Source organism: Xyrauchen texanus, chromosome 9 (assembly GCF_025860055.1).
Source record: "Xyrauchen texanus isolate HMW12.3.18 chromosome 9, RBS_HiC_50CHRs, whole genome shotgun sequence".
NCBI classification, from domain to species: Eukaryota; Metazoa; Chordata; class Actinopteri; order Cypriniformes; family Catostomidae; genus Xyrauchen; species Xyrauchen texanus.
The window spans coordinates 46,691,772-46,707,972 of NC_068284.1; the positions used below are offsets into that span (position 1 = coordinate 46,691,772).

Consider the following 16,201-nt stretch of genomic DNA (forward strand, 5'->3'; position numbering starts at 1 on the left):
TGTGAATGAAATGGACACAAATGTAAATACTCAAAGGTGACTGCATTGTAACTGCAAAAGCGTAATGTGCAAGCATCATTTTAAATGCATGCAACGCTTAAATGCAAAGAAATGTGTATTTGTTTAATGGCATATTTTTTCGCAGGCCACCCTCAGTAGCTGCAGAGGCCTGTCCCTAACGTGGTGCATTAGGTAAGAGAACAACCGCCTGACTGTAACAGTAGATTCCTCCAGCGGGGTCGGTTTAATGACCTCTGCACGATATGCCGTATTTGGAGAACACCACGCCATCTTTGAATGGGGCTGCGAGTTGAGTTGTGGCCCCTCGTTTTCCCCTGGCAGAATGTTTCAAAAGTGTTGCATCACGTGTTACATAAAGCCCATCTGCTCCGCTCGTCAGAACTAGAGTCGCGCCAACCCTGGATCTGTGCTATTTTTGACCGGACTACAGGCTGGCGCATGGGCGATATTCCAGCATTGGCATGGGTCATGGGGTTATCACTCTCTCTGTCCATATTTCTCTCTCCCCTCTTCCCATCATGCCCTAAAAATGCCCGCTCTCTCATATTTTGCACTGGGACTTACGATTCATTGTAGTGAATTGGTTTGTTCATATACCGAATCACTGATTCATTTGAATTATTTAGTTAATTATTTATTTGCTTTAGGTGATTCTAGATTTATTTGCTGTTTTTAGAGTCAATCTGTTGTTTCCATCTAGTGCATGTTTACCTAGAAAAACAGTGCAGTTGAACGCAAAAACACACTTGGTTGTGAACCGCCCCTTACTTGTCTGTTCTTCTCGCATGTCTGTGAGTGAGAGCGTATGTGCAAAATTACGTTAGAATAAAATTTTATTAGGGTTGACGATTTAACACGTTCATTTTGTGCGATTAATTATATGAAAAATAATGCATTAAATATATGAACACAGTTAATCATGTCCCCGATCCATACCTAAGTTCTGTAATAAGGAATGTTCCAATTCAAGCTTGACGTACCACCTTGATGTTTTTACAAATTTGCAGCAGTAGGGGGCAGACAGCGCAACTCCAGCTTTACAAGTATAACCATCTGAGGGGGCAGTATTCTCCCTTCGACGTTCTCAGGAGGGCGTGCATTGAAATGCGTCCTGTGGGAGATGCTGATGTAAACACAGAGAAGGTGCTCAACGGCTATACCCGTCCGTGTAGCGTGTGATCATCAACGTTCCGTTTCCACCACCCCTTCCACGGGTAGGGCTTGAACGCCCCAATAGACCAAAAATGTAAAATAATAATAAGGTTATGCTTAAAGAAATGGAAATAAAACAAACAAAATAACAAGTGGAGTGGTGGCGGCGTAGTGGGCTAAAGCGCATAACTGGTAATCGGAAGGTTGCTGGTTCGATCCCAACAGCCACCACCATTGTGTCCCTGTAGTAAGTCGCTTTGGATAAAAGCGTCTGCCAAATGCATAAATGTGAATGTAAATATTTGTACTTAATCCATGTATTGGCTAAATGCTTTACTTGTCTGCTGCCACAGTATATTAATATGATGTAATGTATTTGAATAATCTGAATTATGGTATTTATTTTAATTTTAATTGATCTATAGCCTTAAATATTATATATTAAATAATTATAGCCTAAAAAAAATGATGTTAAAAATATGTATAATAATACATTATTCCATTAGTTACACTTGAAAAACTGTCCCGAGTCTGGTCTGTTGGGTCGGGTAGCAGACCTGGTGACTAAATTTCCATCACACGCACTATGTGCGAGAAGTAGCGGCATGCGGAAAACCTCAGTATACTATGACCTATTAATAGCTTCCATGTAGATATTGTTTTGTTACTAATGTAGTGATCTACTTTTTCTAAAGGGCATTTTGACTGTAATTACTAAGTTACTTTAAGTAGTTTAAAGTAGTTTCAAAGAAGCTTCTCCAGCTCTGTCTTTCTCATTCTTTATTTTGTTTTGTTAGCTTTCTGTCTCTCTTTATGTTATTTTTTTAGCCCACATTCCCACCTATTTGTCTCATCCATCACCTTGATTTATTTTTGAATGCCTCTCTTGTCACGCTCTGTACATCGGTCGTATATCACGCTGTCCTGAGTGGGACGGGTGGCGCTTCACTCGATGCCCCTGTGACTCGTCTGATAAGTGAAGTATGTACAGATGGTTCAGTCTCCCGTTTCACCATCTATTCCACTGTTCCACCAATCGAACAGTTGCAACATAAAAACAAACGCATTGTATTTGAACAATTAGTTGCTATGGTGATGGTGCAGGTTGTGTTGATCTATTACAGTAATCAGAATTTGATTTCTTTCCATTACTGTTACATTAATGAGGATATGTGGGAAATCTGATTAGTTGTCCCAATATGGCAAGCCGTTTTAACTTTTATTCATTTCCAGGATATGAATTCTTGATATCAACGATTCAATTTTCACTAGTTAAAATTATAGTTATTGAATTCGATATCTACTTGTAACAATGGCAATTTTTGATATCAACAATTAAATTTTTACTAGTTAAAATGCTCATTCTAGATATCAAGAATTGTGTAATTGTATTTTCACTAGTGAAATGTCACCATAGGCTGCCATTCAAAATCAATTGTTGATATCAACATTTCGTACAATTCGTTGAAATACAATTCGTAAAGGTAGTAAAAACCTTTATTTTTGATATCAAGAATTCAACTGTCACTAGTAAAAATGTCTATTCTAGATATCAACAATTAAATTGCTACTAGTGAAAATGTAAATTTTTGATATCTGAAAATGTATTTCTTACTAGTAACAATCACATTCATGATATCGGAAATGAACATTGTCACTAGTAGCAATTCAATTGTTGATATCAAGAATTAGCATTGTTACTAGTGGAAATGTAATTTCTGATATCAAAAATTGCCATTTTTACTAGTAGATATCGAATTCCTGATATCAATAACTATCATTTTAACTAGTGAAAACTGAATTGTTGATATCAAGAATTCATATCCTGGAAATGAATAAAAGTTAAAACGGCTTGCCATAGTCCCAATGCAAATAAAGCCTTAATGGCCTTAAAATAGGCTTCATTTTGATTGTTTGATTTAATTTTGGGGTGAAATATGACCTGGACATTTTTTGGGTGAGATTTACCGATACAGTAGGAAGTATCTGATCTATTTTAACCTTGTAGGTTTACAAGTATTTTTTGAAATATCTTAAAATGTCATTAAATGTGTTATTTTGTGCATGTGTAATGTATATAACATCCAGCATGACTGGAAATGTCTTATAACCACTTATAAATATATTATGGATGTTTATAAGAAGACATTGCTTTTGTTACTTTACTTAAAGCACACCTATTGTATATATTACAATATATTTATTACTATAAAACTGCTTGTGTAATTATGCATTATACACTTAAGGTATAACTATGAATAGGTAAGTAATGTAATGTATTATAAGTGTGGTTATAAGATGTTATAACATATTGTAGGGTGTTTTATGAGACATTAGTAATGCATTATAAATATGGGTTTCATAGAAAGTGAACCTAATTAATTTTTTTACTTTAAATAAAAAGCAGATTTTTGGTAGTTATTGGTGTGCATGTAAACACACTCATTGACACCTAAAGAGTAAAACAACCAATAAAGTAACTGTGAAGTTATTAAATGAATTGATTAATATGAATGCAATCAACAGTAACCTAAACTCCCAGATGAGAAGTGATAATTATGAATATGCTAATTGTGAATTATGTTTTTCTCATTTTATTTACAGACTTATCCTAAAGTCCTGTTTCACCATAATATCACAGGGACACATCTGTGCATGTCATTTCCCAAAGATGTTTCTTTAAAGAACAAATCATGTGGATCCCAAAATGGATTTTTCTCAAGCACAATCAGTGTTTCCATACACACACCTCTCAGTCGGGGTCACTTTAAAACTGGATCACAGCTGAATAAGTGAAAAACAACAAACATACTCCTAACAGGAACATCTGTGAACACCCAAACATGTTGCATAACAGATTTTCCTTGATTTGACAAGTGATTCTTCTTTTTCCAAGCGATTGGTTTCTATCAGAAGGACGATATGTAATCCCAGCTGATCCTTGACTGGGCAGTTTAACCTTGTGTACATGCCAACCAGTTCCACAGATTTTGTCGGTTTTATAATGCAGCAGTTTACAGGTTTAAATCAACATGATATCAAAATAAGACCCTACTTCCTTAATGCACGGTCCTGGTCATATTGTGCAAGATTCGGCAATGTAGGAAAATAAATAAAAGCCACTTTACACGGACCAGTCCAGTCCCGATGGATACAATTAAGTAACTAACTTGCTGTCAATTTATTTCCACATTATGGAGGTAAAATAGGCTGCAAATGCCATTTATCTGATTTCCTTAGATGTGTACTAGTAAACTGCACTGTACAAACACATCTGAATCTAAAGACACATTTAGAGTGAAAGACTATGGCCTGTCGTGTTTGGTGTTTAGCTGAGGTTTGCTTCTGTGACGTATGTCTTTAACAAGTAACCGGTTCTATGTTTGGAATGGCATACTTGCGCACTGCTTACTGCATAGTGTGCAGTATAGTACGTAAGGCAGGATGCACAGACTAACATTTTAAACAGAAGTATGTTCTACATTTGTGTCATATATCCCAACCTGATCAAAAAAACTTGACAAAAGAAGTGCATTATCGGATAAAGTATTCCATGCAGTTTGCTCTGCATATTTCGGGAAATATAGTGGGTCATTTGGGTATTCCACATGCCGCATACTGCGGAAATAGTACAAGTAGTGTGGTAGTATGCCATTCAATCCAAGTGAGCCCTTTGAGTTCACTGTAATACTCCATGTATATAATCTTTAATTCAGCCCCGCACTAGAAACTCATGTGTGCTTCCAATACAAACTGTCATTATGACATCACAAGAGGCGGGGCTTGTTATCCCTCCCTTTCTAATGCCTTATGAGCACTCTGTAACACTTGAAAGATCACATACTACACAGCGAGTTCTTAAATGTCGCCTATATTTGGCTGCAATCATTAAAAAAAAGGGTACTGAAAATAATAGTAAAAATGTGGACTTCTTATTTCGGGCATGGGTCAGAATTCATTGGATTTTTCTAATATTCATGTGCTCATATTGCATTTTGGGAGGACCATTTCAGCCACATTGTTGTATAATGTACATGATCAAAATGTTTTAAAGTGTACTGTGAGTAAATCTTTCGTATCATTTAATGTGCAATAAGTGAACAAGTTGCTAATATCGATAATGTCATTAATAAAAGAAAAATGTAACTGCACAGCTTTGTGTTTTCCCTTAAATGTCACGGGTGTCAAATGTCAGTCATTTTAACGGTAAAAGAATCTAAAAATGCAACGGTAAAAATATAAAACGGTTAACGGGCAGTTACCTTAACATAGATGTTAAAAAATGTGTTATATTTAACAAGACAGACAGATTTTATGGAAATATTACTATTGTCAAAATGTTGGTTTTTACTGTATAATAAACAGTAAAAATGTTGGGGGGGCCTGGGTAGCTCAGCGAGTATTGATGCTGACTACCACCCATGGAATCGCAAGTTCGAATCCAGGGCGTGCTGAGTGACTCTAGCCGGGTCTCCAAAGCATCCAAATTGGCCCGGTTGCTAGGGAGGGTAGAGTCACATGGGGTAACCTCCTTGCGGTCGCTATAATGTGGTTCTCGCTCTCGGTGGGGCGTGTGGTGTGTTGTGCGTGTATACTGCGGAGAATATCGTGGGCCTCCACACGCACTACGTCTCCACGGCAACACGCTCAACAAGCCACATAATGAGATGCGCGGATTGACGGTCTCAGACGCGGAGGCAACTGAGATTCGTCATCCGCCACCCGGATTGAATCACTACACCATCACGAGGAGTTGGAGCGCTTTGGGAATTGGGCGTTCCAGATTGGGGAGAAAATAAAAAACAATCACAAAAAAAAACTGTATAAATGTATATTATGTTTAACTAGACCCACTCCGTACGGGACTCTCTGGCATGGGAGGCAGGTGCATTATCAAGGAGGCTAAAGGCTACAGCCTCTAGCGGCAGTCGCTAGTGCACCTCTTGAGGTCAGGAGAGTGAGGTTTATACACATTGCACAACTATCTATCGTCAGCTCCCGTTACACAGGGTTACTCAACCATGGTTCACCGGATACTTGTCTGATATCTTTTCTGTCATGACTACAAATTACCAGTTAGAAGGATGGAATGCAATAGCTCCATGAATTACTGTACTAGTCTGAATGCAGTTCAATCTCTGGACCTCATATTTTCAGAGCGGCAGTCCCAAGAGTCACATTAACATGAGAGGGAATGTAAACTATTGCGAGGGAATGCTAAATATTACTGTCCTCAAAGGGACTCTATAGATTTCCAGACTGATCTCATAATGAAATTAGAAACGGTAGGTTGAAATTTCATTAGCAATCAGTCTGTGCTTACCGAAATGTGAAACACTGCCCCCAGTGGCCAAAGCGGTAAGTGTCATCTCCGTATGGGCAAGTGTGAGCTCCCTTCTCCGGGTGAAATGTCCACAGGGGGGTGCCAAAAGCAAGATGTTTCCAGCTTTAAAGGCTGTAATACAGTGAGGAGGAATGCATATTTTTATAAACTGAAACCCCAAACTGAAACCTTACCAACAGTGGAGTAAAAATGTAATGTTAGATGGGAAGATGCATCGGAATTACGTGCGTACGTGGGATCCGATGCACTCCGGTTGCACCACAAATGGAGGTAAACACACAGGAGATGATGCAAAAATGTCTGATAGGAGATCAGGCTTAATGTGACCAATCCTAGGATACTGGAACTTTCAGAAACAACATGCCGACTTCCCATTTGATCATGTCGTGTTATCATATCTACATAGTAAAACTGGCACGTGCTTGTTTACAAGTTACAGTTGCAACTCTTTGTGCTACTCCTGCATTACAGAGAATGACTCAAATCAAACTTCAAAGCAACATGTGTCTTTGAAGTATTACTCAGAAGGGATGTGATGGGAATATGATTGCTCTTTCCGGCTAAAGTTCAGCTCCACAGAAACAAACCTCTGATAATTACAATTGACTTTAAGATAAAGGGTCATAATTTGAATACCTTTGAATACCATATGATCTGTTGACTGACTGAATGACGGTTGCGATAGAAAAGGAAGTGAAATGTTACAAATATTGACATTGAGTATCCTGCCTGTCAGAGGTTTGGACACACCTGCTTATTGTTTATTATCATGCTTTTCTACACTTTAGAATAATAGTAAAGTCATCAAAACATTTCAAGCATTTCAGCATAAGGTTGAGATTTTAATGTGTCTAAACCTTTGTGTTTGCTGTCTAAATATGTAACCAATAGGCTTGTATTTGTGGTTGTTGCATCAGAAGCATTTGTGCCATGATGAAAAGTCACATCTATATACATACTAGGCCAAATATAGCACCTGGGCCACGTCCTACCGAGATATGGTTATGTATGGAACTTCACCCCACTCTGACTGGGGGGAAAAGTTCCCTCTCATTGTGCCAAGTAAACGAGTCAAGTAATTGGAAACGATTTGATTAGGATGGTCAAGTATCCTTTAGAGGAAACAAGCAAATACTGTGTGCCCGTCTTGACCATGTGAAACCGTGACTGTGACCGCAATGAAGTTAATGAGATTAACAACCTTTCCATTTGAACTCACAAATGATACGTTCATCAAATCTGTGATGGCCATAAATAATAAAGCCAAAATGGAGTAATGCTCACAGTCAACACTTTCACGGACGTTTCTATGATTGTTCTTGATGATGTAGAAATTGGCATATCACCCGTGGGATGCCAGCCAGATGACTGTAGAGTAAAATGATCCTGAGATCAAATTATGTTAAGGGATCGGCGCAAAGGCCAAAGTACACACACCGGCTTTACTGAAGTCCTTGAGGAAGACAATCAGCATACTGTGCATTCAAGAAAACATGTTTTGCTTCATGCTTCTATGTCACGAGGGGCCGTTCACACAAAACACGTCATTAAAAGTATAGTTCACCCAAAATGTAAAGTTCTCACATCATTTAATCACCCTCACACCATCCCAGATGTATCAGACTTTCTTTCTTCAGCAGAACACAAATGAAGATTTTTAGTAGAATATCTCAGTTCTGTTGGTCCTTTATGTACTTTTTGGAGCTTCAAAATTTTAGACCCCATTCACTTGCATTGTATGGACCAACAGAGCTGAGATATTCTACTATTCGGATGGCGTGAGGATGATCAGGGCTACTGGGAAGAGAAATCGGCCCGGCATTTGGCCCCTCGGGTCTCACGATGACCAGTCCGCCCCTGACCGGCCCCAAAGTGCATCGCCCCACCGGGAAAATGCCTGGTATGCCAGATTACCAGTCCAGCCCTGAGATAGTAAATGATGAGAAAATTTTTGGTCACATTTACGGTAGGCCTACATGTCCACAGGGAGCCCCAACATAACTCTTTCCCTAACTGTGAGTGGAAGTGACACCCACTTTTGGAGATGCACATCCCCTTTTGTAATAACCCCACCCCATTCTGGAGTAACCCCGCCCTCTTTGTGAGAATCCGCACCCATTTGGAGATCTCTGGCCTGCACCTATACCTACCTGCATGAAAGGGGAAATTCTTTGCCTCCGGAAGACAATCTCGCAAATTGCGCCAATTCCCATTGAGGTGACTGTATTTAGCCTGTAGAAATAAATGTGACCACGCCTTTAAAATAAAAAATAAAACTAGACGAAACGCCACGATTACAACAAAACGCAGGTTTGTCGAGATGTGTTTTTAAAAGTGAAAAGGTGAAAAGATAAGTTGAAAAGTTTAAACTGGACATGGCATCTAAAAACGTGGTGCTTCTGCGCTAGACACTGGAAAAACAGCGACATGAGGCGTAACGGTCAAAGAGGTCCATCTAGCGCACGCTACATAGGAAAACAATTTTTAAAAAGCGCTGGTAGACGCAAACATGCGTTAGGTGTGAATGGCTCCTTAGACACATTATTTAATGTCATTTGTATATCATTTGTGTCTTTATTATTATTATTAGTTATTAGTTATATTCCCAGCTAACATTTTTAAGGTTTGTTTTTGGTTAGCTAAGAAATTTTCTTTCTATAGAAATAGAAAGTTCTTTTTAGGTTTGCAGAACGTTCTCCTAATCTCAATTTTCAACATATATATATTTACATATTCATACATCATTAATCTTAAATAAAACAATCAGTCGGGGGCTGACGCTGACTACCACACCTGGAGTCGCGAGTTTGAATCCAGGATGTGCTGAGAGTCTCGAGCCAGGTCTCCTAAGCAACCAAATTGTCCCGGTTGCTAGGGAAGGTAGAGTCACATGGGGTAACCTCCTCGCTGTCGCTATAATGTGGTTCGCTCTCTGTGGGATGTGTGGTGAGTTGTGCGTGGATGCCGCGGAGAATAGCGTGAAGCCTCCACACGCGCTAGGCCCCGCGGTAATGCGCTCAACAAGCCACACGCGGGGCTAAAATGCAGGGATTGACCTTCTCAGACGGCAACTGTGATTCGTCCCCGCCACAGGTATATATATTGATAAATAAATAAATTAAAATAAAACAATCAGTCTATATAAATAAATAATAAGCCCACAATCAATGAATTTGTTGATCCATTTTCTAATTGTTTAGATAAAATAGCATAAGCTATGAATCACAAGACAATCAAAACATTTAATTATCATGTACAAAAAAAAAACATGAAAACATTTTGCTATATGCTACATGCTAAATTTAAACAAAATTCAGTCAGTAAACAATATAATTTTTTTACACTGTAGCCTCCATTTAAATAAATAATCTTGGATGGTGAAAAATAATGAAACATTTGTACAAAATATAAAACCTAAAACGATTAGAGAACTTTCTATTGTTCTTATTAGGTTATCCCTCAAAAACCTCCCTGCAATGTTCTGGGAAGGTTAGTTAATAGTTTTTTGTTTGTTTTTTAAACTAAATAACCATTAGGGAAGGTTCTGTGTAGGTTCTCATTAGGTATCATACAAAAACCTCCCTGCAACGTTCGGGGAACATTAGTTTATGTTTGCAAAATGGAACCTAAAGAGAACGCTCCTAGAACGTTACGAATTTGTTTCCAAAAAAATAACCAAAATGTTTACGTTAGGGGGAATTTAAATATATAAACTAAATAAATTAAAAAAAAAAAAAAAAACAGCGACTCGAAGCTGTAAGTTTCAGAGATTTTACCACGGGAGAGAGTGGTTAGAAATGTCCTTTTACCACTCGTGACGTACTTTAATACTGTATGTGAATGTGACTTCTTTATGAACCGGATGTCTTCATTCGTGTTCTTCCACGCCATTCATTTCAGTAATGTATGATAACATATGTTAAGCACACTCTGTGTGGTAGTTGTCATCATTTCGCAGTATATTTCCACTCTTTAACTGCCCCTCAGAGCAGAGCAGCCCTCAGGTTTCTGCCCCCAGTGACATTCTAACTGACGAAGCCGAACAGCTGTACCACTGGACCTGTGCCGTTATGCAAATCTAACACGACGAATCAAACGCTGATTGGACCAGCGTGATGGACACTCTGCGCTGATTGGCTCCCCGAGAGCGGCCTTATTGGCAAGCGAAGAGCGCCTCTATGACGTAAAGCCGAGGGGTCTATATATTGAACGCGAAAGCCAAGTCCATCAATGAAATAGTAAAGAAAGGAAGAGTCCGGCAGAGAAAGAGAGGAGAGAGAGAGAGACTGAAAGCATTCCTGAAATTATTGACATTTAAAGGAAGCAATTCCTTTGATAGTGTCCTTCTGCAAAGACCAAGAATTAAAGGATCAGAATGAAGTTTATTATTGGAATTGGAGGGTGAGTAATACAAAGATCTTACTAAATGCATATCAATTTAATGATCTCATTGACTAATTGACTAAATCTTTCCTGTACAGTGTGACTAATGGAGGGAAGACCACTCTGACGAGTAGACTTCTGAAGAACTTACCAAATTGTTGTGTTATACATCAAGATGATTTTTTCAAGGTATGGATAGATTCCACACTTTTAAATGACACCTGTCAGCTTTGTGTTTTTACCTCTATAGTGGCCCAAAAAGTAACTTAAGTCACACTTAAAAATGTATGAATGTCAAAGAATTAGGTTGGGAAATCGTTGTTTTTAAAGCACACATTTCAAGCAAAAGATAGGGATATTTTCTAAGGTTTTACATGCAATAAAACAATAGATATACTGTTTAAAATGAAGAGAACAAGTTTTGCAACACTTTACGGTGGTCAGCTCTAGCAGCATTCGAGCGCAGATGACTCTTGCGTTGATATTATCTAATACAATGACATTCAGACATTTATAAGGGTCCAAATACTTTTTGATGCCACTGCACATATTAGGCTAATAGCATTGAAACAATACATGCATTAGAATAAATGCCACAGCAGTTCCAATGGACAGAAAAGGTAAAAACATATAGGGCTTAACTGTTGTATGTGAATCCATTGTCCATATTGTTCTTTCGATGTGGTTCATAAACCCTATGCTGGTGATCTCCTGGACATCCAACCTCATAGAGAACACAAATGAATGCCTATTGAGGTTCCTCAGATGGTTTGCAATCTTGCAGGCATTCATTTGCAGCATTAAACTCGTAATTCCACTAATACGATTCAACGGTGCATTCGGCACACTGGAGGCCAAATGCTCTCCAAGTGCACATTGCCATATTTCAGAAGTGCCTCAGACACGCATTCCTAGCTGTCATTAGAGGCCATACTCAAAATTGCATTGGTGACATGCTGGTAAAGATATTTCCAACAAATGCAATTAGCACAACGGCACATTTAGTGCAAGTTTTTAGTTTGACGTTTACATTTATTGAATTGAAGATGACTTTAGAAGCTGGCATGTCCAGGTGGGACCAGCACTGCTTGAGCGATCTACACCTTTTTGTTTTATTGGTCACTGTTATTGCAGCCCCAAGATCAAATAGAGGTCGGGGAGGACGGCTTTAGACAATGGGATGGTAAGAGTGGCTTTCGCTGTAGGAAGAGAAACAGTAATGTATTCCTCCCTTTCCATGACCATTCTGATTTGTGCTTTTCTGTAACATAAACCCTAAATAGCAAAATTATTATTCTTACTGTACCAGTCAAACGTTTGGACACACTTTGACTCGATCTTAAGGTTATCCTTTAGGCAAGGATAATGTGCCCATGTATGATTTTTTTTAACTATTTAACTATTTTAAATGTAGTTTCAAAGGAATATTCTGGGTTCAACACAAGTTAAGCTCAATTTGTGGCACGTGCAAAAAATGATTTAGACTCGTACCTCTTTTTCTTAATATAAAAAAGCGAAAAGTGAGTTTACAGTGAGGCACCTACAATGGAAGTGAATGGGGCCAAATATTAAGTCTTTAAATGCAGAAATGGGAAGCTTATAATTTTTTTAAATGGTAAATGGTCTGCACTTATATAGCGCTTTTTTAACCTTAGAGGTTACCAAAGTGCATTACACTGTGTCCCAATCACCCATTCACACACCAATGGTGGCAGAGCTGCCATGCAAGGTGCTAGCCTGCCATTGGGAGCAACTTGGGAGTTCAGTGTCTTGCCCAAGGACACTTCGTCATATGGAGTCATGTGGAGTCATGTGGAGTCATATGCAGTCATATGCAGTCATGTGGAGTCATGTGGAGTCATGTGGGGTTATGTGGGGTCATGTGGGGTCATGTGGGGTCATGTGGGGTCATGTGGGGTCATATGGAGTCATGTGGAGTCATGTGGAGTCATGTGGAGTCATGTGGAATCATATGGAATCATATGGAGTCATGTGGAGTCATATGGAGTCATGTGGAATCATATGGAGTCATATGGAATCATATGGAGTCATGTGGAATCATGTGGAATCATGTGGAGTCATATGGAGTCATATGGAGTCATATGGAGTCATATGGAATCATGTGGAGTCATATGGAATCATGTGGAGTCATATGGAATCATATGGAGTCATATGGAGTCATGTGGGCCAGGAATCAAATCGCCAACCCTGCGATAAGTTGCCAACCCACTCTACCACCTGAGCCACAGCTGCCCCAAAAGCACTTTTTTTAAAGCACTTGATGTACATTAACTTCTGTTGAAGTTCTTTAAATGGCAACCAAGTTGTAAAATTGGCTATAACTTTACACAGAAACGGTTAGTAAGTGATTTTACCACACTAAAACCACGATAACATGTACTTTTAAAACAGTGAGTATTTTAACGTTTACAGATTGGCGCCCAATCACTTCCATTGAGGGATGAGTCGAAAATATTTTCCGTGGCAATCAACATTATGCTTCAAATGCTATCAGTTGAGCTTAACTTGTATTGAACCCCAAAATATTCCATTCATATCCAACTATAGTCAAATATAAGTAATCCATTGGGAGTGTAAACGCCGTGACATTGTGGCATTGATCTGTTTGAGTGCCCTAAGAATACCATTGTAGCATGTAATGAGATTACATGGTACTTTGATGTACTTTTGTGTTAAATGTAATTATTAAAGCCAACATGACGGCAAAATTACCCTTATTGACCCCTGAAATGACTTTCCTTCTCAGCTGATGTCACTATGTTTATGGATTGGCCCCATTCACGTCCATTGTAAGTCAATACGCATTTAAAACCTGTTTAAAAGTCATTCCTTGACTTTGAAGTTCAATTTTAAGATCGGTTTTGGTCATTACATAATTCCAAAACTTCCATTTGTGTTATTTCTTCGTTTTGATGACATCACTATAATTATAAATAGAGAAGAACTGTAATGATAGACCATAAGTACTGTAAGTGTGTCCAGACTTTTGACTGGAAGTGTAAATTTGACTGCAATGATATTAACTATTAACATCCCTAAAGATGGAAAAAAAAGGGAAAAAAGTGTGTTCATGTTTTACATTCATTTCTCCATTATCCTCGCATGTGAGACATGTTTTATCTGTTTTGTTGTCGCCCTTGTTTAGTGATCACCGCGTTAGATATGGACGCTATGGCGAACACAGTTAAGGGATGGATCGAGAACCCGGTGAAGTTTGCACGTTCTCACGGCGTGACCGTTTCAGCCATGTCTGACGACTCGGACCCTGAACGCGAGATCCACATCCTCATTATAGAAGGATTTCTGCTCTATAACTATAAGTAGGTGTCTTGAGTCAGACTTGACTCGTTGCATTCCAGGTCTTTCTGGCTTACAGTCTCTTCTCTCTATCTTCTAAACTATTGAACTGTTTTTGTTTCTCAAGGCCTTTGCATGATGTCTACAACAAGTGCTACTATGTCACCATTCCATACGAGGAGTGCAAAAGGAGAAGAAGGTAAGAATCGTTTCTGGAGGATCAGATATTTGTTGAAGAACTTTGTTTGTAGAGTGTTTTCTGACCAAATCAGGGGGGGTTGTCTTTTCCCTTCTAGTACAAGAAAGTATACCGTTCCTGACCCCCCTGGTCTTTTTGACGGCCACGTTTGGCCCATGTACTTGAAACACAGGAGAGAGATGGAGAATAACAGCCTAGATGTCCGTAAGTCAACCAGTCTGATAGACTACTGTTGTAGTAGCCCCGGCCGGACTGGGAAGAGAAATCGGCCCGGGATTTTACATGGCAACTGGCCCAACTGTTGAGGGGGGGTGAGCCCATAGTTGTTGAGCGGGGGTGGGTTGTTTGCTGTCCTTTTCTGCATATCACGGCGCCATTCTGTGGTCCGTTCTGCATAACGCAGCAAGTCATTTTTGCTTAGCACGGCTCATTCGGCACGTTTTGCGGCCGACCCACCGGCCCGCTCAGTTCTTCCGATGATCAATCCGCCCCTGATCGGCCCAAAGTGCGTCGGCCCACCTGGGAAAATGCCCGGTATGCCAGATTACCAGTCCAGCCCTGGTAGTAGCCCATTTTACTTGTGTAATGTAACATATTTCCCAACGAAACAGATCATTTAATGAACAAAAATGCAGGGCTGGGCTTCATTTGGTCAATTAGGAATTGATTGTATTGTGAAAAGTGGGTGTTGCATGGGGACGGGTTAAAAATAACAGGGCTTTGTGATGTCACCATTAAAGGAAAGTTGTTTCAGAGGTGGAGCAAGATGAAAGATTTCAAAGACAAGCATTTTTATTTTATTTTTTTAAATAAAGATGCATCGTTCACAATTAGACCGGAAACATAAGAAAGTAAACAAGGGTGCGTTTGGATATCACGTTGGCATTATAACTCACACGGACTCTTTTTCATTTTGCGCCTGTAGTAAATCTGGATGGAATGAAATCCAAAGAGGAGATCTACAACCAAGTTTATGAAGACATTCAGAACACATTGTTGAATATGTTATAGGTAAGAACCACTTTCCTTCAATGCATAAGAATGCCTGAGATTAATATTAGGACACGTTTTTATATCTAATTTGTCTCTTTTGTTCCTTTTCAGCATCTCCAGATTGCATGAAGATGTATGTGTATAGAACTGTAAATAGCATTTTAAGTAGATATGGCTTTGTCGAGTGAACAAATATTGTAAATAATATAATAAAATACTAACTTATTGCACAACTGATGGCAAAAGCCTGGAATTTTATATTGATCTATGTAACTTTTCTTTTATTAAAAGAGGTAATGCTGTCTGGAGTGCCCAGAGATGAACAGTATTTTGCTGCCATGTGTTTTTATTGTACTGGAATTGAAAACTCTACTGAAACTCTATTTGACTAAAAGGTCTTGGGTTATAAAAGTCATTTGAATCCTTTCTATGTTGTGTGTTCATTTTTTGCATTGGGCTTTGCATGTAAATAAACACTTTAATCAACATACACAATCAAATCAAATATAGAATCAAATTGTTTTAATCAATAAATACAAATATGATTAAAGGTAACAGGTTACGCTCACAACCATTTTTATTATTATTTGTTGCAACATTTCATTATAAATTTACTTTATTAATTAATATATTTATTTAATTAATTTCCCCATGATATTCCATTTCAGTGCATATTTTATGCCATTTTTTATTTGACATAAAATAAAACTTATTTACACTCTAATTTTTTAATTTTTTTAATTTTTTTATTATTATTGTTGATCTCAACATTTCATTTTTTTCACACATAT

The 16,201-nt window shown here is 38.6% G+C and overlaps 2 protein-coding genes across 2 annotated transcripts in view; both read left to right on the forward strand.

Annotated features, from left to right (window-relative positions):
* The window catches only part of atcayb (ATCAY kinesin light chain interacting caytaxin b), a 22,966-nt gene extending 17,648 nt beyond the window's left edge, over positions 1-5,318 (forward strand). The window contains exons 12-13 of the mRNA XM_052134222.1: positions 146-192; positions 3,778-5,318. Of these exons, the coding sequence (XP_051990182.1) occupies positions 146-179 (34 nt within the window). The 3' untranslated portion in view covers positions 180-192; positions 3,778-5,318. The remainder of the gene's footprint in view (positions 1-145; positions 193-3,777) is intronic.
* A 5,445-nt stretch (positions 5,319-10,763) lies between these two features.
* On the forward strand, positions 10,764-15,829 carry nmrk2 (nicotinamide riboside kinase 2). Its single transcript, XM_052134224.1, has 8 exons — positions 10,764-10,918; positions 10,999-11,089; positions 12,035-12,083; positions 14,067-14,241; positions 14,346-14,417; positions 14,515-14,621; positions 15,343-15,428; positions 15,522-15,829. The coding sequence occupies exons 1-7, from the start codon at positions 10,893-10,895 to the stop codon at positions 15,426-15,428; spliced, it is 606 nt and encodes a 201-aa protein (XP_051990184.1). The 5' UTR covers positions 10,764-10,892; the 3' UTR covers positions 15,522-15,829.
* Positions 15,830-16,201: the final 372 nt, after the last annotated feature.

Bases quoted from the DNA above. Each gene is read 5' to 3' on its own strand.
- nmrk2 (XM_052134224.1), top strand. From the start codon at position 10,893: ATGAAGTTTATTATTGGAATTGGAGG. The intron at 10,919-10,998 runs GTGAGTAATACA...TTTCCTGTACAG, and splicing joins TTTATTATTGGAATTGGAGG to TGTGACTAATGGAGGGAAGA. The intron at 12,084-14,066 runs GTAAGAGTGGCT...GCCCTTGTTTAG, and splicing joins CGGCTTTAGACAATGGGATG to TGATCACCGCGTTAGATATG.